This window comes from Chlorocebus sabaeus, chromosome 21 (genome assembly GCF_047675955.1).
Source record: "Chlorocebus sabaeus isolate Y175 chromosome 21, mChlSab1.0.hap1, whole genome shotgun sequence".
Classification (NCBI taxonomy): Eukaryota; Metazoa; Chordata; class Mammalia; order Primates; family Cercopithecidae; genus Chlorocebus; species Chlorocebus sabaeus.
This window is the reverse complement of record NC_132924.1, coordinates 102,637,548-102,663,957: the sequence shown is the minus strand read 5'-3', so window position 1 is coordinate 102,663,957 and position 26,410 is coordinate 102,637,548. Positions and strand designations below refer to the sequence as shown.

At 40.4% G+C, this 26,410-nt stretch overlaps 1 protein-coding gene across 7 annotated transcripts in view; it reads right to left on the bottom strand.

The window, feature by feature from the left end:
- Positions 1 to 26,410, bottom strand: part of NRF1 (nuclear respiratory factor 1) — a 149,435-nt gene that overhangs the window by 40,154 nt on the left and 82,871 nt on the right. For all 7 annotated transcript variants that reach the window (XM_007982890.3, XM_007982896.3, XM_038004395.2 and 4 more), the window contains exons 6-8: positions 9,873 to 10,031; positions 8,551 to 8,748; positions 7,541 to 7,642 (exon numbers count right to left, since the gene is read on the bottom strand). In XM_007982890.3, the coding sequence (XP_007981081.1) occupies positions 7,541 to 7,642; positions 8,551 to 8,748; positions 9,873 to 10,031 (459 nt within the window). The remainder of the gene's footprint in view (positions 1 to 7,540; positions 7,643 to 8,550; positions 8,749 to 9,872; positions 10,032 to 26,410) is intronic.

Below are 26,410 nucleotides of genomic sequence, written 5' to 3'. Positions count from 1 at the left end.
AACATGACCTGCAATGTACAGAACAGAGTTTTAAGCATGCTACCTTTTGTGTAAAAAAGGGGGTATTAGAATATATACCTGAATTTTCTTGCATTTGCCATAAAGAAATTCTGGAAGGACACACAAAAGCCACTGAATATATTCTCTGGATTATATGTGTGGGGTTCAGAGGAGGTGGAAACAAGTTGGATGGGACCAAGAAAGCAAGACCTTCCACGGTACCTTTTTTTTTGAGAGGGAGTCTCCCTCTGTTGCCCAAGCTGGAGTGCAATGGCACAATCTTGGCTTACTGCAACCTCCACCTCCCAGGTTGAGCGATTCTCCTGCCTCAGGCTCCCAAGTAGCTGGGACTATAGGTGTGTGCCACCACCTCTGGCTAGTTTTTATATTTTTAGTAGAGGCGGGGTTTCACCATGTTGGCCAGGCTGGTCTCAAACTCCTGATCTTAGGTGATCCACCTGCCTGTCTCCCAAAGTGCTGGGATTACAGGCATGAGTCACCACGCCTGGCCCACTCTATACTTTTAAATACGTTTCTCGATTTACCTCCCTATGTATACATACTTCAAAACAACACATTGTGCAAGATAAATATATACAATTTTTTGTCAATTTAAATAAATACATAATAAAGTTTAAAAATATATAGGCTGGGTTGTCAGAAATAGCCCATGAGAGGAAAAAAAATTCAAACTATACCAAAATTTCAAACTGTATCAAAGGGAATATGATACCAGTACTCCAGACCCTTTGTCCAAAGGGTCTACTACAGTGCCTATTTTCTTTCTCTTTTATTATTTTTTTATCATTATACAATATTTCCATGTAATATACCTATTTTCTTGTGTACCTTTGTAGAGCTATTCCCACTATATGGAAGTATATTTACATAGACACACACACACACATTCACCCTATTTCCCCTTTCTACTACCTCCTCTTTAAAATAAAAATGGCAGCATATTCTACATATCTTTTGCATCTTGCTTTTTTCACAAACAGTACATCTCCGAAATGATTCCATTTTGGAACATATAAAACTACTTTACTGATTCACGATTCTTAAGAATGGCTGCATGGTGGCTGGGCGCGGTGGCTCACGCCTGTAATCCCAGCACTTTGGGAGGCCGACGTGGGCGGATCACAAGGTCAGGAGATCAAGACCACGGTGAAACCCCGTCTCTAAAAATACAAAAAATTAGCCGAGCGCGGTGGTGGGCGCCTGTAGTCCCAGCTATTCAGGAGGCTAAGGCAGAAGAATGGCGTGAATCCGAGAGGCGGAGCTTGCAGTGAGCCGAGATCGTGCCACTGCACTCCAGCCTGGGCGACACAGCGAGACTCTGTCTCAAAAAAAAAAAAAAAAAAAAAAAAAAAAAAAAAAAAAAAAAAGGTTGCATGGGATTGCATTTTTTTTTTTTTTTTTTTTTTTTGAGACGGAGTTTCACTCTTGTTGCCCAGACTGGAGTGCAGTGGCATGATCTCAGCTCACTGCAACCTCTGCCTTCCAGGTTCAAGTGATTCTCCTGCCTCAGCCTCCCGAGTAGCTGGGATTACAGGCATGCACCACCACACCCAGTTAATTCTGTATTTTTAGTAGAGACAGGGTTTCTCCATGTTGGTCAGGCTGGTCTTGAACTCCTAACCTCAGGTGATCCACCTGCCTCCACCTCCCAAAGTGTTGGGAAGCACTGAATTATATAGAAAACATCATCATTTATTTAACAAGTCATCCTTCAAGGCACATTTAGGTGGTTTACAGTCTTTTGCTATTAACAAACAGTGCTGTGATGAATATCCTTATATACTATTATACTTTGTATATCACATGTGAGTCTCTTTACAGGGTAAATGCCTAGAGGTAGAATTATGGATCAAACTTACTTTGCATTTTTATTTTGATGGAAACTGCTAAACTCAGAAACTAATTTTTTAAAGTGTAGCAAAAACTGCTTTCTTTTCAGTAGGGCAGAAGTTATGAAGACTCTCCCACTGCCCACAGCAAAAAACCCAAAAACAAAAATCATACTCTCTGGTGATAGGGTACACGAGAATCCAGGTTTGCCAGGCCTACACAGAGTCTCTCAGTCTCGGCATGCTAACATTTTGGCCCAGGTATCCTTGGTTGTAGGGCTGTCCTGTGCATTGCAGGATGGTTAGCAGCATCCCGGCTTCTACCCACTAGTTGCCAATAGCACCCTCCCCAGTCAGGACAGTAAAAAATGTCTCCAGATATTGCCAAATGTCCCCTCTGGTCTGGGGTACAGAACCACTGATTTTAGTACAATTCTTTGTGTTTAGAGACTTGGTTCTGAATACCTGTATCTAGTTACTTCAGTCTGTTTTGCTCAATAAATACTGGTTGATTAATTATCCACCCTCAAAACTGAAAAGTAGCAAGGGCAGTAAAAGCAGTTTCTATTCCGAAGTACGGCAGGTGATCCATCAGCTCAGGTGTGTATGTCTTTGGACTCCTGGGACTCAAGACCTTAGCAGTGCTTACTGCAGCTCTTGCTATTCCTGCTTCACATTGCTGGGGCCTGGTGAGTAGTTATCTTGTGCCTGCTTGTTACTGTGTCCCAAAGGAAGTGCTCCAAGCTTTAGGAGGTAGATATTTTAAATGCTTCCTGCTTTAGTTCTATCACCATACTTAGATTATGATAATGCTTTTCAGAATGTTTGCCAAAAGCCTCCCAGAGAAAGAGACATTCCTTTGAGCTACCTTCGTGTTTGCCCTGAGTTCTCATGGGCAGTGGATTGTGCCAACAAGCCTTCAGGGCCCATCACTCCTGAGGCAGAGATATCCTAGAGCTGCAAAGTTGCCCCTCAGGAACTCCAAAGCTCTTGTTTTCCAAGGTTGGTTGCTTTCATCTCATTGCTCCAATGAACATCACTGCCAACACTGCCAGTGTAAGAGGCAAGCTGTACTATCAATTCTTAGGTGGCTGATGATTCCACTCAAAACATCCACTGAAGCTGGGCAGTGCTGTTGCCTACTGCGAGGGAATGGTCTTCCTGTTTTCTGATCTGCCCCTCTATTTTAGTCCGGCCCATGCTGCTGTTCTCACCTGAGCTTGGTCCAGTGTGGCTCTCTCAAGTCCTCAAACTCCAAAGGCAGCAAGTCACTACAGACACATTTAGTTACAACTATACTTGTAGTGAAAATAGCATTAGAATGCTGCCATATACAGTATAATTTAAGAAAGTTAAATTACATGTCATGGAACGACAGTAAACAGTGAAGAGAAAAGAGGAGGAGAAACAGAGAAGAGATTTCTAATCAGAAACACAGCAGGTGATCAAGAAATCAGTTCAAGTGCCAGCATCTCTTCGGAATTTCCTATTCCCGAGTCTCAGCGCTTTCTTAAACTGTGTTTACTTAAGCTCTTGTTGCACTCCCTTCCCCAAAGAAAGGGCCACAAGCCCTGGGAGGGGAAGATATTCAGAAGATATCTCATTGGTTACTATGCATTTCTGAGAGAGCCCCTCTACCATAAGGCCCTTCAAACTGTGGCTGTTCCACGCTTTCACAAGTTAATGCACTGAACATGTTGCTCCCTTTGACAGGGTAGAACTCCTATCCCTCTGCTTTGTTTGGCTAGTTACCCCTCTAGTCTAAGCTCAGGGGCTTCCTCTGGGAAGTGTTTCCTGAGACAATTCCATTCCCCTGAAGTCCAGATGAGGGCCTTTCCTCTGCTGTTCCACCGCACCCTGGGGTTGCTGCTACTAGACCCTTATCTCACTGCAATTGTTCTTTGCCTTTCTCTACCACCTACCTATGTGCACCTTAAGGGAAAGGGGAGTCTTTATTATCTTTTATCTGTAGTCTCTACAGTGCCTGGCACAGGGCTCAAAAACTGTTTACTGAAGGGATGGATGGAAAAATACTATTGGTATTTTCCTACTTATTATTCAGCCTGCCCATATTTAAGGTAAATTGACATCCATAAAAATACACCTAAAATGAGTTACGCAATTCAAAACTGTTACATATATTAATGGTTCAGTTTAAAATTCACATCTCTAATGTTTTTGTACTTTGGCTTTCTCTTCTTCTAACAGAATTATATATACTATTATCAACAGATACCATTCTATTTCAAATTTAGACTTTTCTGACACCTAATGCAATTGATATCACCAATACCTGGTCTTATCACACAGCAGAATGGATTCTCAAACCCATCTGCGTCTTTCAATATGCCATCAAAATAAAAACTATATATTTTAAAATCAACATAGTTTATTTCATATTATTTTGAAATTCTTTCCTTGTTCAATTATAAACATCTATGTAGGCCGGGCACGGTGGCTCATGCCTGTAATCCCAGCACTTTGGGAAGCCAAGACGGGTGGATCACGAGGTCAGGAGATCAAGACCATCCTGGCTAACACGGTGAAACCCCGTCTCTACTAAAAATACAAAAAAATTAGCCAGCCTGGTGGCAGGCGCCTGTAGTCCCAGCTACTCGGGAGGCTGAGGAAGGAGAATGGCGGAAACCCGCGAGGCGGAGCTTGCAGTGAGCCGAGATCGCACCACTGCACTCCAGCCTGGGAGACAGCGAGACTCTGTCAAAAAACAAACAAACAAAAAAGTCTATGTAACTTGTTCTGTGTCACTAATTAATTTTCAACTGCTTAAGGCTATAGAGTTTGTTGCTCTGTAATTACTCAGATTACTGAGTATTCTCAGCTCAGCAGGCCCCCAAATGACCCTTTCCATATATAACCGGACGCTGAAGACAGAGTGGTAATGGTGAGAGCTCTCACTGGGAAGGCTGGGATAACAAAATGACCACACAACTTCTAAAAGTATAGGCACTGTTTGTTGTTATACTTTCTGCCCCATGGGAGAAAAGACCTAAGCAAAAAGGCTGTTTCTACTGAGTCACCTGATACAGTGTCTACACTGGCATCAATGTGGCCTTATGTCGCCCACTTCAGAGAAATATTAGAGTCATTACAGTTCTTATGGTTCAAAGCTAAGACACTAACAACTATGTCAACATCTAAGAGAAATCAGACGGCAAACGGAAACACAATATAATCTAAACATGTCACTTTCTGACATAACCTATGCTTCCTCTCTTCATGTCATTTTTATTTCACTGGAAGTGTAGGAAGAGTTAAGAGTATTTTTTTTCATCTGACTGAATCCAGGTATTTACCAAAAGGCTATAAAAACTTTATATGTCATTCAGCAACCTCCACAATAGCTGGCTTAACAATGATGTTAGTGTGCCAGAAAAGCCAGACATATGCAACTGAGATTTTAAAAATATTTTCTTTTTTTTTTTTTTTTTTTTTTGAGATGGAGTCTCGCTCTGTCGCCAGGGCGGGAGTGCAGTGGCGCGATCTCGGCTCACTGCAAGCTCCGCCTCCCGGGTTCACGCCATTCTCCTGCCTCAGCCTCCCATGTAGCTGGGACTACAGGCGCCCGCCACTTCGCCTGGCTATTTTTTTGCATTTTTAGTAGAGACGGGGTTTCACCGTGTTAGCCAGGATGGTCTTGATCTCCTGACCTCGTGATCCGCCCGTCTCGGCCTCCCAAAGTGCTGGGATTACAGGCTTGAGCCACCGCGCCCGGCCTAAAAAATATTTTCTATGAATATTTGAATATGTTGATTACTTTTGTATGTTATTTAGCAAAGTAGATTTCATAGACTTAGTCCCAGAGAAGTATTTAAGAAACATAACTCTGGCCGGGTGCAGTGGCTCACACCTGTAATCCTAGCACTTTGGGAGGCTGAGGCAGGCAGATCACGAGGTCAAGAGATCGAGACCATCCTGGCCAACATGGTGAAACCCCATCTCTACTAAAAATACAAAAATTAGCTGGGCATGGTGGTGCATGCCTGTAGCCCCAGCTACTCAGGAGGCTGAGGCAGAAGAATCGCTTGAACTCGGGAGGCAGAGGTTGCAGTGAGGTGAGATCATGCCACTACACTCCAGCCTGGGCCACAGAGTGAGATTCCGTCTCAAAAAAACAAAAAAACAAAAACAAAAAAAAAAGGAAAGAAAGAAACACAACTCCATAAATATGTTATAAATATTATGTGTCAAAAACAAAATTTTTATAGAGAAGGAAACAAAGTTACTTTCTTTAAATAGTACCAAGAAACATTCAGTAGAGAGATACAGTTGATAACACTTTGTCTAAGCCAAAAACTAACACATCTTCTAACTCTACCCCTTGTTGTCTTTTCCACCTTTCAGACTTTAAGGAGTGTCATCTCGTTCTAGTGTTCTGGACCTGACAAATTCTTTGCTTTGCTAATCCATATCCTTTAATGATGTTTATGTACTTAGAAAGTAAGTGTTCTGTCAACCTTCACCTTTCCTCACCCAATAACCAAGTTTTTCAGTGTCCCAAACTTTCCCAGGCTCCTTAGGTAGAAAGGAGGTACATACGCTTTGCAGCATCCCTTACAGCAAGGCTAGAGTTCGTTCACGTAGACCTCTCTCTCTTCCCCACTAGACTGGAGTCCCATGAGGGCAAGGATCCTGTGCGAATCAACTCCACACAGCTGTAGCTATACAGGGTTTCGGCACAGGCAGGCTGGCCAAGGAGCCTGTGGTGCACTCTCCCTCCATCTCCCAGCCATGCAGCCTTTGCCAGTTCTCCCCGTCTCCTGAGGGGCACATATGAAAGTGACTTTGTGGTGTTCTAAGGGGAAATGCTCCATGGCTCTCAACAAGGGTGAGATAACACTTTTAGCTTTATTTCTGATACTGCTCTTTGATATCTGTTGGCTATTTTTCAAACTTCAGGACACCACATCAGTATCTTCAAGGGAAACACTCATGGTGACGTAACAAACCCCTTCCTTCACTTGTTGAATCTTCACCAATGTCTCAGAGCCTAGGTAATGTTTTTCTCAATTCATTATCCAGCTTCAACACTGCTCTGGGACTTTGGGCAAATCATCTAAGCTCTAAAGCGAATCATCATCTCTAAAGTGAAGATGATAACGGAACTTATACTTTATAGGGTCGAGTGTTTAGCCCACCGCGTGATCAATAAAGGCTGGCTGTCTTTAGGTTAACGTCCCACATTTATCCCAATTTTGCTAAGGAAGAATTCTCCTAAGAAATCTTCAAAGGCATATTTAAAATGTAATAAATCATGTTACTGACTTGCAAACATATTTATCCCTTCAAAGAAGGCTTCCCTTAGTTCCAGTTTTAATGCATCATTCTTTTTTTCATAAAGACCAAAGATGAAATTCTTTGGGATTCACAGCATAAAAATGCTAAAGGGATAATCCCTTCGTATTGTGTATAATACCAAATGCTATACATTCAAATGTAAAATTCTAAGTTCCTGACAGTTGGGTTTGAGTCATACTAATCCATGAATCTTAATTGTTACAATTAATACACATAGCATAAGACACTTTCCAAAACTTTCATGGTTTCATGTTCAAAAGGTTTAAATGAAAGAGTGCTGCAGACATGCAGGCTACTCCATCCTCTGGACCTTCGCTTCTCCCTCATTATACATTCAAGTATTTAAGAAGATGCAGACAGAATCTCTTTCTCACCTCTCCATCAGCCACGGCAGAATAATTCACTTGGGCAACGGTGACTGTGGTTGGCAATTCTGAAGCATCAGCCAATGTGGCTACTGTTGCCCCCGTACCAACCTAAAAAAAAATATGGAAAGTGGTAAGTGTCGCTGGATGGATCCTTCCACTTCTTTACTCAGAAGCTAAGACTCCTTTAATCCCAAATTTAGCGCAGATAACAATGAATATGTCTTATGATGTGAAATCTAAAATCATATTCACCAAAATTATAGTTCAGAGACTATCATGAGTTTCAGAATTTTACTTTCAGAATTTTACTTTACCAAATAAATCGATATGAGAAGAGCTATCCCACTGCCACATCCATGCCCAGTGTCGGTCAACCAACTTTCTATTCTCACCCCAATTGGAACTTCAGAGGTTCCCAATCAACAAATTGTGTTTTACCTCAGAAGAGGTCATTCAGAAGGAATATTCCCTGATCACTGACAGTGAAACTGTAAAACAGAAGTCATTTTAAGGCCGGGCATGGTGGCTCACATCTGTAATCCCAGCATTTTAGGAGGCCAAGGCAGGAGGATTGCTTGAGTTCAGGAGTTTGAGACCAGCCTAGGCAACATGGAAAGGCCTTGTCTCTACCAAAAATAAAAGAGTCAGCCAGGCCTGGTGGCGTACACCTGTAGTCCCAGCTACTTGGGAGGCTGAGATGGGAGAATCACTTGAGCCCAGGGGGTTGAGCCTGCAGTGAGCTGTGATGACAGAGAGAGATCCTGTCTCAAAAAAAAAAGAGCCCTTTAAAAGTGCTTTGTTTTGGAAATGTCCAGGAAGTTACTCATAGCTCTGTATTTAGCAAATGCAAAGAATTTAAACTGTTCTTCAGGAATCAATTTCAGGTAGGAAGATCTTGGGGAGCTATATAAAGTTCATTCAAGAGTTCGCACAAAGGAAACTCTCCCCAGTCTGAGGTGAGGCGCCCACTGATCCATCTCAGAAGCCACAGTCTGGTAGCCCTCAGGTTTACTCACCTGGATAAGCGAGACAGTGCCATCAGGGTTACTAAAGGTCTGGACGACAGTCTGTGACGGTACGAGATGAGCTATACTGTGTGTGGCTGTGGCCTGCGTTTGCGTTTGCTGATCCTCAAAGGCATACAAAAGGTCTTCCCGCCCATGCTGTTTATAACAGTTTTTAACTATGGTCCGTAGTGCCTGGGTCCATGAAACCTGTCACCAAATGACGGGAAAAGCACAGTAAGCCACAAAGAACTTTGGTTATTTAGTCCCAATATGCAATAAGCAGCTACTTCTTTATCAAATCAAACCAAACCAAACCTCTTATAAACTCTCCCAGAATTATTTCCCACAGACTGGTTCTGGTAGAAGGAAGCTGAGTACGAAGTATCAAAGAGGGCTTCTCATTGGTTTCTTCTTGATCAAAGTCTAGTTTACACCCTATTCCAACCTGAGGCCAAACTCTTAAACTTCTTGCAAAGAAAGATTATTCTGATCTAGAATGGCATATTAAGATTCTCAGTAAACTTCCAAGCTAAATGAAAAATAAATACACGGCTGGGTATGGTGGCTCACGCCTGTAATCCCAGCTCTTTGGGGAGGCCGATGAGGGAGGATGACCTGAGGTCGGGAGTTCGAGACCAGCCTGACCAACATGGAGAAACCCCGTCTCTACTAAAAATACAAAATTAGCCAGGCGTGGTGGCGTACGCCTGTAATCCCAACTACTCGGGAGGCTGAGACAGGAGAATCGCTTGAACCTGGGAGGCGAAGGTTGCAGTGAGCCAAGATCGCGCCATTGCACTCCAGCCTGGGCAACAAGAGTGAGATTCTGTCTCACAAAAAAAAAAAAAGAAAGAAAGAAAAGAAAAATATGCAAAAAAAGAGTAAGGAATGATATGTAGTTTAGTCTTCTAAAAGTTTTGTTATTAGCAAGCTCAGCTGGCAGACTTCATATCCTTCTAATTCCATATTTACATTGTTCAACAATGATTTTTAGTAACCAGAAATAACAGCATTTCTAAGTGTTCAAGTGATTAATACTTTTACTTCAAGTTTCTTTGACGTTCCCAAGCACTTCATAAAATTAAAACTGCTCCAAAAGGCAACCCCAAAGACACAGTTTAAATTCATGAATCCACCCTAGTCTTCTCTTTACAGTATAGTGATGGAGCGACAAATGGAAAAAGCTATAAATCAAAGACCATCAGTCTTCGGAGGGACAGGCTTAACATTACACAAAGACTTTTTAGCACAAGATGTAGAAATGACAAAAATTGAAGTGGTTAATTTAGGATGGAAAAGCAATCAGGTAACTCAGTCAGAGGAATTCTCACCCTCTGCTTTTGCTCTTCTGTGCGGACATCACTCCGGACATTTGCCCAGGGGATATCTTCAGGCCACCAGATGGGCTTGCAGCTTTCTTTCCCCCAGCCTGGTTTTCCCCGACCTGTGGAGTACTTGAGCATCTCTGGGATAAATGCCCGAAGCTGGGCCTGGAAGAGAACAGTATGGTCATCAATACTCATGAAAGACATCTGGGGTGTGTTTATGACTCCTTAAATTCTAACCTTATAAAACAGAGAGGTTTCTGGGAAGGTCCCAGAGAATTCTAAGATGTGACTGATGAAAACCCACTGTTTACCATAGGTTTCTATATCTCCATGGGTGGTTGAGAATTATAAATATGTTGGTAAAGTGCACCTTAGGCTGCATTTTGTAGACTTCTTCCTATAAGAGTAAGAATATCTGCCCCTAAATTTAATTTCTGCTTCCCAAGATATTACTGGTACTATGGCTTATTTCCCTTCTGTAGTTTTCATGCAGGTAAGGTGCCAAACTCAGGGTGTTTTCAACACTGTTCTGGAAGAAGGAATCAATACAATTAGATAAGAGAGAAATAACAGATGAACTGATAAAATCATTATTATTTTAAGTAACCTTATATCTAGAGAATTCCAAAGAGATCAAATGAAAAACTACTATAAACAATACGAGAATTCAATAAGGTGGCTGATTATAAAATATATGAAAATAAACAGCCTTTAACTTAATAAAAAGGGAAAATAACCCTAAAACTCTTCTAGAAATTTTCCAGTAAGCTAGGCCACTGTCCATAAGTCTGACATAGTAAAACATGTGCGAATTTAAATGCATTATGGACTTCATTCAGATTTATTTTACAAATCAAATCCAGACCAAACAGGTTTTAAACCACAAAGACAACTGCCATTCTTATTTCCTGGCATAGTAACCACACTCTGTGTGTGCTGGGGGAGGGTCTACTTTGTGAATATTCTTAATCGCTGATAATGACTTTTGGCAAGAAAAGCAGTTTATCAAGTTATGGTCTATGCCTCCTTCCCAGACCTACTGTTTCCCTTTCACCTGGAGGTCTACAGCACTCCAGAGATAAGTAGCATCCTGCAACTAAGGATGCATCCATATTGCCCCTGCAGTTGAAAACCAAAAAGAGGCCACTTTTAGCAATCAATCAGACTGAGGGGCGTGGATTTATAGTTACAAAGTAAAATAAGAAAAAAACTGAAATGGGAATACTTAAGTATTAATGAGAGAATGAGTATAGCAACACTTTATTATTAAAGATTTCTATAAATATCAGGTGTTCTCATCATTCTTATAATACACATTAGATATTATTTTATGAAAAGATGATACAGATTGTTACATAACAGGGAACCAGGAACCCAATCAGTAATGTTTACCTAATAAAGTTCTGGCTGGCTGTAGTCATGCTGTTAAGTCCTGTGCCAAGCCTGCCACTTCACCTCTAAGTCCCCCAATGCCCCCGACAGTCTCCTGCCTACAGGATATGATATAATATACTCCATATATATTTGGCTCTGGCATCAAGCAGCAGGCTGATAGAAACGTATCCATTTAAAAACCCATCAGCTGGCTCATGCGGTCATTACTTCAGCTATTTTAAGAAAGTACATTTCAAAGTCATTTTTCCCTTTATTCTAATTTCTTGGGAGTGTGTCTTTTTCTAGGCTCAAATACACAGAGCAGGAAAGGGCTTAATCTTCACACACAATATTTTATACTTCTTCATGTCAAAAAAAAAAAAATGGCTTTCTCAGAGGTGTAGATTAAATAAACTGATACAGACTTTCATAAACTCCCTTTTCTTTGAACATCATTAACAGTTTCCAAAAAGGAGAATTATTTATATTCATACCTAGGACAGTCTGGAGAAAATGAAATGAGAAGGCTAAATAATTCTAAATTAACAAAATCCTAAAGTGGGTTGGGTACAGTGGCTCATGCCTGTAATCCCTGCACCTTGGGAGGCTCAGGGAGGCAGACTGCTTGAGACCAAGAGTTTGAGACCAGCTTGGGCAACACAGTGGGACTCTGTCTCTACCAAAAATACAAAACTCAGTCAGCTACAGTGGCACATGCCTATAGTCCCAGCTACTGGAGAGGCTGAGGCAGGGGGATTGCTTGAGCCCGGGAGGTCAAGGATGCAGCAAGCCATGATGGTGCCACTTCACTCCAGCCTGGGTGACACAGTGAGACCTTGTCTCGAAACAAAACAAAACAAAAACCCTAAAGCAGGTGACAGAGCAAGACCCTGTCTTAAACCAACCAAACAAAACAAAAATCCTAAAGTGGCCAGAAAGCATTCACTGTGGAAAATACTAGACTGATAGAGTCTGCTCAGATCTACCTGGAACCCTATATATTCCCTAATTCTGGTGATCACTTCACTTCTGACGCCTCACCCTATTTGCACCAATAGTTCCTTATGCTCCTCAGTTTGGGCCACGTGGATACCTTTCATCCTCAAGTCTTGCTTCGGCTCTCCCACCAGGCCTTCCAGCTGAGTTCCAATAACTCAATGTTACTTGAAAGGTGGTCTCAGCATCAGCCTCTTCACTTAAACCCCATCCTACCCTCTCTCCAATCTACTTGTCTTCTCAACTTTTTTATCTTAGCAAGTAGAAAACCACCCTTTCCCCAGATACTCAAACTAAAAATGTCAAAGTTATCTTTACTTTTCTCCTTCAACACTTATCTAGTCACACATTGCAAGTCCGATTCTTTTGTTTTCTTTGAAATGTCTCTGGTGTCTATCCCTTCTTCTCCAGCCCCACCTTTATTCTAACTTTCTGGCCCAAGGCTAGTGCATCCTTCTAGTTGGCTTTCTTGGGGAACTCCAAGTTCTCCCTTCATTCCTTCTTCCCACATATCCTTGCTGGAGAGATTTTCCTAAATGTTACCTACATAGCTCCAATGCTCAAAACACCTTCAAATGTCTTTTAACGACGGCAACTAAACTAGATCCTTCTGCCCAGCTTTTCAGACCCACTACAATCTGGCTTCACACTACAGTCAGTTTCCATTAATTCCCACCACTCAGCCTTGGTCCTTCATCAGACAAGTCTCTGCACTGTCTTATGAACTACTAAGCCCATTCCTGCTTCTCTGCCTTTGTTCTGTCCCCTTGCTGGACTACTTTCCATGCTACTATACCACTCATTCTTTAGTGCCCAGAAAGTCCTACATTCTTTGTGGAACATATACTAACTATTCATTCATTCACTCATTCTCTCTCTCTCTCTCTCTCATATACTAACTATTCATCCATTTTCATTCTCTCTCTCTCTCTCTCTCTCAGATCTTGCTCTGTGGTCCAGGCTGGAGTGCAGTGGCATGAACACAGCTCAATGCAGCCTCAACCTCCAGGGCTTAAGGGATCCTCCTGCTTCAGCCTTCAGTAGTTGGGACTAAAGGTGCGTGCCACTATGCCCAGCTATTTCTTTTTCTTTCTTTCTTTCTTTCTTTTTTTTTTTTTTTTCTGTAGAGAAGGGGTCTCCCAATGTTGCCCAGGCTGATCTCAAACTCCTGGCCTGAAGCAATCCTCCTGCCTCGACCTCCCAAAGTGTTGGGATTTCACGTGTGAGTCATTGCACTCAGCTTCACTTCTCTTAAGTTACCTCTTTCTACCAAAAAGAACACAAGGGCTGGGCGCCGTGGCTCACGCCTGTAATCCCAGCACTTTGGGAGGTCAAGGTGAGCAGATTGCCTGAGGTCAGGAATTTAAGACCCACCTGGCCAACATGGTGAAACACCATCTTTACTAAAAATACAAAAATTAGCCAGGCATGGTGGCACATACCTGTATTGCCAGCTACTCCAGAGGCTGAGGCAGGAGAATCGCTTGAACCCAGGAGGCTGAGGTTGCAGTGAGCTACGATCGCTCAACTACACTCTAGCCTGGGTGACAGAGCAAGACTCCATCTCAAAAATACAAAACAAAACAAAACAAAACAAAAGACTCAGAGTTGGCTCTGAATCTTAATTTTCTCATCTGTAAAACAGTAATAATAGCAAATATACAGTGTCAATTATGAGGCTGAGATAGCAGGCATATTAATTAATAGCAGTTTTATTATTATTACCTTAGTCATCAAGCCATCCTTTTTTCAGCAACTTCTACAGTATTCATAACTTTTGTTCTAAAATTTAGTTTAATTTGTTATAAAATTTAGGTGCATCATAGCTCTTTGACAACTGATTGATAATTCTGATTTTATAATAAGAAAAAATTGTTCTTTTTTTAAAAAAAGTAGATGCTTTAAGCATCCACTCTTCAAATCTATTAAATAAAACTACTCTAAATGTAAAACAAATAAGGACTCAGAAACATCATGGCTTTAATCCAGCACAGTTTTAATCCTTAATCTGCTACAGGTTGAGCATCCCTAATCTGAAGATCTGAAATCTGGAATGTTTCAAGAGTCACATGCGGAAAATTCCACCCATAACCTCAAGTGACAGGTCACAGTCAAAGTCTATTTCATGCATAAGGTGTATATAAAACACAAATAAATTTTGTGTTTAGATCGTGGTCCCATCTCCAAGATATCTCACTAGGTATATGCAAATGTTAAAAAAATCAAAAAATATATGAAATCCGACGTACTTCTGATCCCAAACATTTCGGGCAGGTGGTACTCAATCTATATTAAGTTTCTATCAAGTCTAAATGTGACCATTTGCCAAAAAGAAATATTTAAAAGATAAATAAGATTTTACTTTTAAATCAGGGAAAATAGGGAATTTATTCCCCCAATGCAAACAAATAGCTAGCTTTCTGAAACAGTTTACTAATACTGAACACACTGTAATGTACATAAAGACATTCATCGTTAGTTTTTCAACGATGGGTAAAGTGGAAAAAAGCAGAGGTGGCAGAAGAATGAGTTTATATGTATCTGAAACAAGGTTGAGGATGAGAAATAAAGGGTGCTAGAACTAAGAAGGAACAAATTGACCATTTGGACCAATTATTTGCTTTGAAGCAAGCAAGCTATTACTAACACACCCACAATGTACAGGAAGTTTAGGTGCATTGTTCTGTTGGGTCCCTGAGCATTAAAAATTTGTATTAATATAAGCAGTTCCCTCTCGCACATGCGCTCTTTCTCTCCCCTCAATTAAAAAAAGGGGTGGGGGAAATGTACAAGCAGATTACTAATGGAAATTATCAGAAAAAAAGGTAACCATAATTAGAGGAAAGACAGAACTGGGAAACTTTTCAAAGATGATTTATGTGCTAGAAATCTCTGGATGAGAAATGTTTCAAATTCCTAGGAAGATGATCCCAGAGGCTAATATGAGAAGCAGGAGACACAGAAACAGTACAAAAAGAAGGTTACTTCCACAGGCTGAAACCCCATCAAGTCAAAAAATGGAACCAGAGTGAAATCAGCTGCTGGCATACAAGTTCTAATTCAGGAGCAGATCATAGCTCTTAAAAGTGCTAATTATCAAGCATATAAAATTTGCCCCTATACCAAAAGAAGTAAAAGGTATTTTCTACTATAAGAGTTTGTTTTTCAGGTGTATACATTTTGGGAATGAAGGGTATTTTTTACTTTTAAATGCTTAAGAGATGATTTGACTTCATTGAAAAAGGCAATCTTCCTACAGGTTATTTTTACACTGTCCCAAATAAACAGTGCTAAGGCTAAAGAGACTATTAATAAAGGGAAACAAGCAGTCCAGTACAGGAAGAGTTAAATGATTCCTTTCCAGAATTCGGAACTGTGCTCTCATTACCAGTTGAATTAATTACTGGTCCTGGAGAGTTTTGGAAACCAAAGCTTTTTGATGTGCTTGTTAAGGAAGGTTTGTCTTTAATCCACAGGGAGACAATCAACAGGATCAGCAAAGCTAAAGCCTAACCTTTCAGACTGTCCTTTAATTGGGCTGGAACAAGCTTTCCCGGACTCTCATTCTGATTTAGGGCTTTAGGTGGGCCTAAGGTACCCTAGCTTGGTCAGTAAAGCCACACCAAACCAGCAAAGAATAGAAAATACTACCACTTCCCGGGACAATCAGCAAAGATAAGGATATCAAATTCATGCCCATGTCAGTGAAAAGTAAAGATTATGTGGAAACCACAGATAGGTTTAAAATGAAAGGTTCTCTAAAACTCTAAAACGTCTAATCCAATCAAAATAAAAAAAAATTCTTGCTATGCTAGAAATTTCCTTTGTAAATTCAGTTAATTCTTTGCTATCCAACAATGCATTATCCTTACACATCCCCCAAATACCCTCTCCTCTCGTTCGCTCTATCTTTGCTCGGCATTTACCTGAGTCTAGGGATTTTGAGGCTCCTGATGTCCATTTAGGCTCAATTACCAAGAACAGGTCTTTCAAACCAACATATGTGCTACCTCCACCTCTACTGAAGAGGTCAGAGAATGCATAATAAATTTTAAGAGAAGGCAGTTGAAAGCAAATCATGCTGAAAGGTTATGTTTTGTGTAGCCTACAGAAAATAGGAATGTAGCAGGGAAGGAAAAATGGAGATTTTTCAGACTGTGGCAACGCTATTTTAACTTAAAATTATTACCGTCCAGGCTGACAGACCCCAATTATATTTGAATGGATAGGCCAGGCGCGGTGGTTCACGCTTGTAATCCCAGCACTTTGGGAGGCCGAGGCAGGTGGATCACGAGGTCAGGAGATCGAGACCATGGTGAAACCCCGTCTCTACTGAAAATGCAAAAAAAAAAAAAAAAAAAAAATTAGCCGGGAGTGGTGGCAGGCGCCTGTAGTCCCAGCTACTCGGAGAGGCTGAGGCAGGAGAATGGCGTGAACCCGGGAGGCAGAGTTTGCAGTGAGCCGAGATCACGCCACTGTACTCCAGCCTGGGCGACAGTGAGACTCCGTCTCAAAAAACAAACAAAACAAAACAAAAACAAACAAAAAATTGAATGGATATCTAAAGGGCATTAAAGAGCTAAAGCAAAGTGATTCATTTGCCCAATGTTTGGAATTATTTGTACTACTGATCTCTGTTCAGAGAGATGACTATGGTGGTTATTATCAGAAACACCATTCCAAGCAGAAACACTGGCTTCTCTTAATCTCATTTCCCCTAAAAACACATTCCCATAGAAAACACAAGAAGAGCAAGTTTGGAGAAAAGATGAACATAACTTCAGAATTAGTGAATTTGAAGGCCAGCCAATGAAGGCACTCATTTAGACTCCTCTCTCAAGTCAAGACTTCTGCTTCTGTATCTCGGCACCCCCAACCTATCAAACTTTCTCCCTCTCATTAATCAAAATGCTCTTAAAGTCCTACTTTCTCCTTGAAGAACACAGGTTGGTTAGTTTCTGTTACCTTATGCTTGTTGTACTCTTCTGTACAAAAATGTAAATAATATAGGTAAAGTCAAAGTCCTCTTTGCCATCTATTCTCCCTCAATCCAGTCTCCTGTTCAGAGGCATGAGTTTGATGAACAGCCTTCCTTCTAGGCCAGATTCTATACATCTACATAAATACATGCTAGAAAGGCAGTTTTATGCGATTAAAGAAAAACACAAATGTATTTTTGTGTTTGTACACTATTTTATAACTTGTTTTTTCCACTCAACATTTTGTCATAGAGATCTTCTCATGGTAGTGCAACTACAATAATTTTTAAAAACAGTTGCCTAGTATCCATGGTATAGAATTTCCATTTTATTTAGCTATTCCCCTACTGATAAACATTTAGATTGCTTACAGTTTCTCTTGCTGTACAAACAGTGCTTGTACATGCTTCTTTGTGCACAGAAAACTTGTGCACAGAAAATTCAGAAAAGTGGAATTGCTGGTTAAAGGGTATATGGATTTAACATTTTAATACACTGCCAAATTGTCCTCCAGAAAGACTTTGCCAATTCCACTGTCACTAAGAGTACTAGACAATACCCATTCATCCTCTTCCACATTTTATTACCTCTTCCACATTTTATTACCAAGTTTTCTCTCTCTTTTTAAATTTTTCTTGAGACAGTCTCACTCTATCACCCAGGCTGGAGTGCAATGGTACGATCTCGGCTCACTGCAACCTCCGCCTCCCGGGTTCAAGTGAATCTCCTGCCTCAACCTGTAGCTGGGACTACAGGCGTGCGCTACCATGGCTGGCTAATTGTTTTGTATTTTTAGTAGAGATGGGGTTTCACCATGTTGGCCAGGCTGGTCTTGAACTCCTGACCTCAAGTGATCCACCCTCCTCAGCCTCCCAAAGTGCTGGGATACAGGCATGAGCCACTGCACCCAGCCTTACTATCAAGTTTTCTTATTTTGGCTCATCTGACATGGGGGAAATGGTTTCTTATTTTAACTTCCATTACCAGTGAGTTGACAATCTTTTTATATGTTTACTGGTTATTTTTCCTTTCTGTGAACTGCTTATAATGTTTGCTTATTTTTCTAATTATCTTTTTCTTATGAATATGAAGAAAATATTAATCTGCTCTGGATATTAATTCTGCCATAAAAATTGCAAATATTTCCTCAGTCCAGTTGTATCCTATGTAAGTAATTTCTATGGCTAGTTTCTTCTCTTTAGTATTTCTGAATATACCCTTATTCTTTACTCGAAATATGCTATGTTCTATTTAAGAACACAACCAGTGTTTTTATTTGTTACGTATACATTCTCTCTTTCTTTTCCTTTCTTTTTTGATACAGGGTCTCGCTCTTTTGCTCAGGCTGAAGTGCAGTGGCGTGATCATGACTCATCACTGCAGCCCTGAACTCCTGGGCTCAAGTGATCTTCCCACCTCAGCCTCCTGAGTAGGTGGGACTATGGATGCACCACCATGCCTAGCTAATTTTTAAATTTTTAGTAGAGATGAGGTCTTGCTGTGTTGCCCAGGTTGGTCTCAAAACTCCTGGCCTCAAACCATCCTCCTGCCTCGACCTCCCAAAGTGCTGGGATTACAAGCAAGAGCCGCCACATCTGGCCCATATATATTCTCTTAATCTCATCATGCCTATTAAACATGACAAGACATCATATACGTAAACATTTTATGATAATTTCAGACAGTAAGAAGAGCCTGATTTACCAGTAAATTCTGGAGAAGCAGTTTGGAATTGTGATCCACCATAGTGGTTTTCAAAGTTGCCTGCACACTGGAATCACTTGGGAAGTTTAAACACTGCAGATGCCTAGATCCCATGCCTGAAGGCTGTGACTTCATTGGTCTGCAGTGTGGCCTGGGCACTAGGATTTTAAGTTCCCTAGGTGATTCTATTATGCAGTCAATTTTGAGAACCACCAAACTAAAATACTTTTTATCCAGTCCTTCTTTTCAAAAAAAATTTTTTTAAATAATGGCAAAATACATATAACATTTATTATTTTAACATGTACCATTTAGTGACACTAAATATGTTCACAATGTTGTATAACCATCATCATTATTTCTAGAACTTTTTTTTTTTTTTTTTTTTTGAGATGGAGTCTCGCACTGTCTCCCAGGCTGGAAGGCAATGGTGCAATCTCAGCTTACTACAACCTCTGCCTCCTGGGTTCAAGCAATTCTCCTGCCTCAGCCTCCCAAGTAGCTGGGATTACAGACACCTGCCACCATGCCCGGCTAATTTTTTGTATTTTTAGTGGAGACGGGGTTTCACTATGTTGGCCAGGCTGGTCTCAAACTCCGGATCTCGTGATCTGCCTGCCTCGGCCTCCCAAAGTGCTGGGATTACAGGTGTAAGCCGCCGTGCCTGGCCTATTTCTAGAACTTTTAAAGCATCATCTCAAACAAATTCTGTGCCCATTAAAACAATAACTCCTGACTTCTACCTCCCCATAGTCCCTGGTAACTTATATTTTCTTTCTTTGTTTCTTTCTTTCTTTTTTTTTTTGAGATGGTGTCTCTCTCTGTCACCCAGGCTGGAATGCAGTGGCGCAATCTCGGCTCACTATAACCTCCACCTCCCGGGTTCAAGTGATTCTCCTGCCTCAGCGTTCCCAGTAGCTAGGATTGCAGGTACCTGCCACCATACCCAGCTATTTTTTTTGTAAATAATACAAAAAAATTTTTAGTAGAGACAGGGTTTCACCATGTTGGCCAGGCTGGTCTCGAACTCCAGACCTCAAGTGATCCACTTGCCTTGGCCTTCTAAAGTGTCGGTATTAGGCGTGAGCCATCGCGCCCGGCCACTTCTATTTTCTATCTTTATCATTTTGCCCACTCTAGATACCTCATATAAGTAGAATCACCCAATATTTTCCTTCTGTGTCCCGCTTATTTCAATCAGCATAATGTTTTCTATTTTTTGGGTAGAAGAGGTGAGACCTATGTTTTTTTCAAAACAGAACAAAACTCTCAAAAAACCTAAGCAGATAACTGACTGGCTGTTTTCTAAGTAAAACATCTCTAAAGCCTTGTGAATAACTCCCTCCTAATGAAGCAAGCACTGTGCTGAACATTTCAGAAGGTTTACCTGAAACTGCTATAAATTACTATCCTGTTGCATCATCAAGCCACGGGAATATTAAAGCAACAAAGATTGCCCCAGTGACAGTAAGAGGAGGGCAGTAAGTTCAAGGAAGGTGAGGGAAGGGAGAAAGGAAAGAAAAGTGGATTTTAATCAATAATACTGCCCAGGTCTTTCCAGTGATGCTTCTTCTAGAATTATAATATATGCCTGGATATCTTCCAATACAGATTCCAAAGAGATTTACCACCTCCCAAGAACAAGAGAAGCCTATAGGACCCACGTCTGGTAAAGAGCAGAATTGATTTTCCACTAGCAAAATCATAATTATTGCTTAAAGACTCTGCAAGAAGCTACGCAATTCCTTGAACTCAAAGCATAGTCTGAGAAACAGCAGCATTGACATCACCTGGGGGCTCACCAGCAGGGCAGAACCTCAGGCCCATTCCAGACCTACTGATTGCTAATCTGCATTTGAACACGACTTCTCAGGTGACTGCTGCACACTCTGAAGTTTGAGAGGCACTGACTTAGACCATCCACTAGGCCCTGGTCTGTAGTATCCTAAAACAAATTTGCTAACCTGACTTTCAAAATCTGAAAAAGGAGACTTCACTGTAAATGAATTCCGGGGTTGCAGAACCTACCCCAAACTAAGGATCCCTTTTGCTAAGCTTTATCTCAACCTCCTCCAATTCTAAACAGATATGGAATAAATATAGAGTAAGTTCCAGCCACTATTCTTAAAGGTGACTCGAAATCCAAATTTTCATTTTAATTACTAAAAATACCACAGACATATGTAGTTTTCTAACATGCACACCCACCTCCCACCCCGCCCCCACCAAAATAAGGACTATTCCAACTCATGGCACCAAAACAAGAGACTAAAAATCTTACTATAGTTATAATAGTAAAAACAGAAACTTTTCAGGTAAAACGTCCTATTTACTAATAAAGAATCATACTTTCAACGAAACAAAAAAGACAAAAGCCAAAAACCAAGAGAGCTGCTTCCTAAAAGAACAGAGCATTTAGTTCTCACAGAACTTCAGACATCGTTATGTGCAATTTTTATCTGTGTAGGAGACAATTTTGAGACAATTTTGGGGCAAGTGAAAAATTCTCCTAAAAAGCAAATGTTGGCTGGGTGCGGTGGCTCACACCTGTAATCCTAAAACTTTGGAAGGCCAGGGCGGGCAGATTGCCCAAGCTCAGGAGTTCGAGATGAGCCTGACATGGTGAAATCCCGTCTTTACTAAAAATACAAAAAAATTAACCTAGCATGGTGGCGTGCGCCTGTAATCCAAGCTACTGGGGAGGCTGAGGCAGGAGAATCACTTGAACCCAGTAGGTGGAGGTTGCAGTGAGCCGAGATTGCACCATTTCACTCCAGCCTGGGCGACAGAGTGAGACTGTCTCAAAAAAAAAAAAAAAAGAAAGAAAAAAGAAAAGAAAAGAAAAAAGAAAAAGTAAATGTTTAGTGCAGACTGGCTGAAAGAGTCAATCTGAATAATGAATACAATACAGTTTTATACAAAAAAGATTTTTTAAAAAGCACTGGCAATATGAATGCAGCCCTAAGTTCTATTTGTCACTAGCTTCCTTCATACATTTCATTTTCTATTTATGCCTCAATTTTCAATCTGAAAAATATTTTGTTTTCGTAGACACCAGGGAAAAGAAAAAAAAAAAAAGCCACCTGTATTGTCCCACTTAACTGTTGAGAAAAATTAAAATTCTTGGTTCATGAACTTTCTCTAATAAAGCATGGCTGAGAGATGGTATGTTCAGGTTATTCAAAAATGAATATAGGCAATACATATAATTACCATGAATAATTAGTAATAATACCTTGGTGTGATGCTTTAGTTTTCAAAACATTTTCCTACACCAAATTTTCTTTTTCTTCCTCTGACTCCTTAAGGCAGGAGGGCATGTATTTCATCAGAAGATGAAAGTGAGAACCATGGTTATACGTAGTAGAATTGAGACTAGAAAATAGATCTTCTGACTCTGAGTTAGTATTCTTTCCAATAAATCATGCTAACTTTCTCATTTGTAAAGATACAAAATAATGCAATGCATAATATTAGAACAATATTGAATATAATTTACTCTCTCTAGACGATTCAGAATGTATCTTAGGATCCTATATAGATTTGTTAAGTTAGGGTCATCAATATCAAGTCATCTCTATACCATCAAGTGCAGATAAGATGATAATAGAGCTGTCTGGTTAACCCAAGTCTATCTCTATTACAGTCCAGTTTGATAGTTCTAGAATTTTATCACTTCAAGCAAGTCATAAATTACCCATATGTTCTGAAATCTAGAATTAATGTCCAGTAAAATGTACTTGTTCTTAATGGCTATAAACCATATCTGAGCTCTGCTTCCTTGACTATAAAATAAGAATTTTTAAGACACACATACACACACACACAAAGGTGGATTAAATGACATGCCCCTGTAAAGAACTTAGTAGTGTGCCTTCCAACACAAAGTATCTATTTAAGAGGAAAATAACGGGGGGAAAAGAGAGATGTTGACATCTTCATGCTAACATAAATAAAAGTAATCTTTGGGCAAAACAAAGCAGAAACATTATCAAACTTTGCACTTTATTTGTTTGTTTATTTATTTATTTATTTATTTATTTATATATTTTTTGAGACGGAGTTTCGCTCTTGTTGCCCCAGGCTGGAGTGCAATGGTGTGATCTCAGTTCACCGCAACCTCCACCTTCTGGGTTCAAGTGATTCTCCTGCCTCAGCTTCCCGAGTAACTGCGATTACAGGCATGCACCACTAAGCCTGGCTAATTTTGTATTTATTAATTTTTTTAGTAGAGACGGGGTTTCTCCATGTTGGTCAGGTTGGCCTCGAACTCCTGACCTCAGGTGATCTACCCACCTTAGCCTCCCAAAGTGCTGGGATTACAGGTGTGAGCCACTGCGCTTGGCCTAGCTTTGCACTTAAAAAAATTCAAGTTTAATATAAAATAGGAAGATAGTTTTTTGTATTTCTATTATAAAAGCAATTCATGCTTATTTAGATAAAATGAAAATCACCTATAATGCCACCATGTAGATAATTAGTGTTAATATTTTAATGTACATCCCTCCAAGTTCTATACACACAGATGCGGGCACATTTTATGTTACTGTTTTAGAAAATGAGATAAATCAGCTCAATTCTGTGTTCCCGGAATTTAAAAAAAAAAAATCTCCCAAAAGAAACAGAAAAATAAAGCCCTAAACCCCTCAAATTACGGTATATAAGAAATGCTACTTTACAATCAGTTTTTTTTTGAGACGGAGTCTTGCTCTGTCAACCAGGCTGGAGTGCAGTAGCATGATCTGGGCTCACTGTAACCTCCACCTCCCAGGTTCAAGCAATTCTCCTGCCTCAGCCTCCCGAGTAGCTGGATTACAGGGGCGCGCCAACACACCCGGCTGATTTTTGTATTTTTAGTAGAGACAGGGTTTCACCATGTTGGCCAGGCTGCTCTCCTGACCTCAGGTGATCCACCCGCCTCAGCCTCCCAAAGTGCTGCGATTACAGACGTGAGCCACTGTGCCCAGTGTTAATATGTGCATCCCTCCAAAGTTCTATACACACAGAGGTGGGCACATTTTATGTTAATGTTACAGAAAATGAGATAAATCAGCTCAATTCTGTGTTCCCAGAATTTTTTTTAAATCTCCCAAAAGAAACAGAAAAGTAAAGCCCTAAAACTCCTCAAATTACAGTATATAAAAAATGCTACTTTACAGTTTTTTTTAAATTTAACATACCACAAATATTATTCTACTGCAATAAAGAGCCAATCATCATTTTTAGTGTCTAACAGTTCACCGTATCATCTCTTTCAGGCTATGCTGCTCGTCTTCCTATATAAATTCTAAACACTATCGTAATTTAACCAATCACATTGTTCCCAATTTTCCTATTGTAGACATGCTGTAATAAACAATGTACATCTGTGTTTAATTGGAGGGCATGATATACACCTTTTAGACTTTGATATGCATTGCCAATGCCAACCTGCCCTCTAGAGAAAGTGTACCAACCTGCATTCCCACTAACAGTGCATTAGACTGCTTGTAGTCCCATACCCTTGCCTATCTAGGTTTGGGTGGAAATAAAACCCTCCTTTTACTCCCATTAATAGTAAAAGTCTTTAGGATCAATTATAAAAGAGAGCTATTGGCCAGGCACAGTGGCTTATGCCTGTAATCCCAGCACTTTGGGAGGCCAAGACGGGCAGATCACTTGAGGTCAGGAGTTGGAGAGCAGTCTGGCCAACATAGTGAAACCCCAACTCTACTAAAAATACAAAAAAATTAGGCAGGCATGGTGGTACATGCCTGTAGTCCCAGCTACTCAGGAGGCTGAGGTGGGATAATTGCTTCAACCCGGGAGGCAGAGGTTGTAGTGAGCTGAGATCACACCATTGCACTTCAGCCTGGGCAATAGAGCGAGACTCCGTCTCAGGAAAAAAAAAAAAGAGACAGAGAGAGAGAGAGAAAGAGAGAGAGCTAGCTATTTAGCTCAGATTAAGAAAAAAGCATTTGAGGAAAACAAACAACAATAAAACGTTGAGGGGAGAAAATGCCAGGATCCAAATACTTGGAAATTCCCATTCAGTTGGGAGCTGGGTTTTTCATCATCCTGCTCCCTCCCTCTTCCTCCTCATTTGTTTGTTTTATTTTATTTGTTATGTTTGACTTTTTAGTCATCATCTTTGGTAAGAAGGGGAAGGAGGGAGCATATGATAGAGAAAATGTGCACCTCCAGCAACGCATCTATGCGTTTGACAACTGAGATCCAGCTCCTCATTCACCAGCACACCAAGCTCTACCGAGTGTGGTTTTGATAAAAATGGAAAACAACACTTTCAAATGTCTTACCTCCAAAATGATAATAACTAAACTGTTTGCTGACTTCTGTGGCCACTAGCCAATTTTCATGAAAACCAGTATCCACGATGATTTAATATAATCAAAACCTCAGACTGTTTTACCCTAGCACACCAAATGTGACAAAGAATAACAAATACCCATCACAGGAGAGGAGTTAACCTAACACAGGATTCGAAACCAAAGGCTTAGGCAGTTTTAGATGTACTTTACATCTGAGACAGAGTCAATTCTTTACATCAACCAGATAAAAATAATTCACTTTATGTTTTCTTTACTTGAACCAGTCAGAATGCCTCTAGAAACAGAATAATAGAAACTGTTAAAAGACAGTAAAGAAAAGTTTAGATCAGGGGTGCCAAATCTTTCAGTTTCCCTCGGCCACATTAAAGGAAGAATTATCTGGGGCCACACGTAAAATACACTAACATTAATAATAGCTGATGAGCTAAAGAAAAAAAAAATTGCCAAAAAATCTCATAATGTTTTAAGAAAGTTTACGAATTTGTGTTGGGCCACATTCAAAGCCATCCTGGGTCGCATGCGTCTTGCGGGATGTGGGTTGGGCAAGCCTGGTTTAGATAATGCTTTCCTTTCTGAACCATTATTTAGAGATCTTTCCAGTGTCCACAGAAAGGGCTATGAATCCAACAATCAAAAGATCACTATTTACGTTTATATTTATAAAATGTAGTATTACTTCAGACCAAGTTGCTGGTTCAGATGGAATAAAAAATAAAAGTGCCACCCCGAGCAGCAGCATCAGTGTCTGCACTGGGTCAACACCTGCCCAGGGGACTTGCAATCCTGTTCCCCACCATTACACTTAACTCATTTTTGCTCTAACCCTGAAGTCATTTACTGAACAGATACTATTATTTAGATGACATGTTATTTCAGAGGCTGAGCAGCTATACTGAACAGAAGTAAACGACAGAAACTAAATTCCTCAAATTCTAGCTGGGGAGACCACAAATAAGTATACAAGTTAACAAATGAGATTATTTCAGGTAGTAACAAGTGTTACACAGACAAGAACACAGAGGATGTATTAGTGGCTTGGTGGGGAGAAGAAAGCTTCATTTAGGTGGGATAATCAAGAAAGGCTTGTCTCAGGAGGTGATATTTGAGCTAGACTTTGAATAAGATAAAGTCCATCATGCAATCATCTGGCAGAACAATA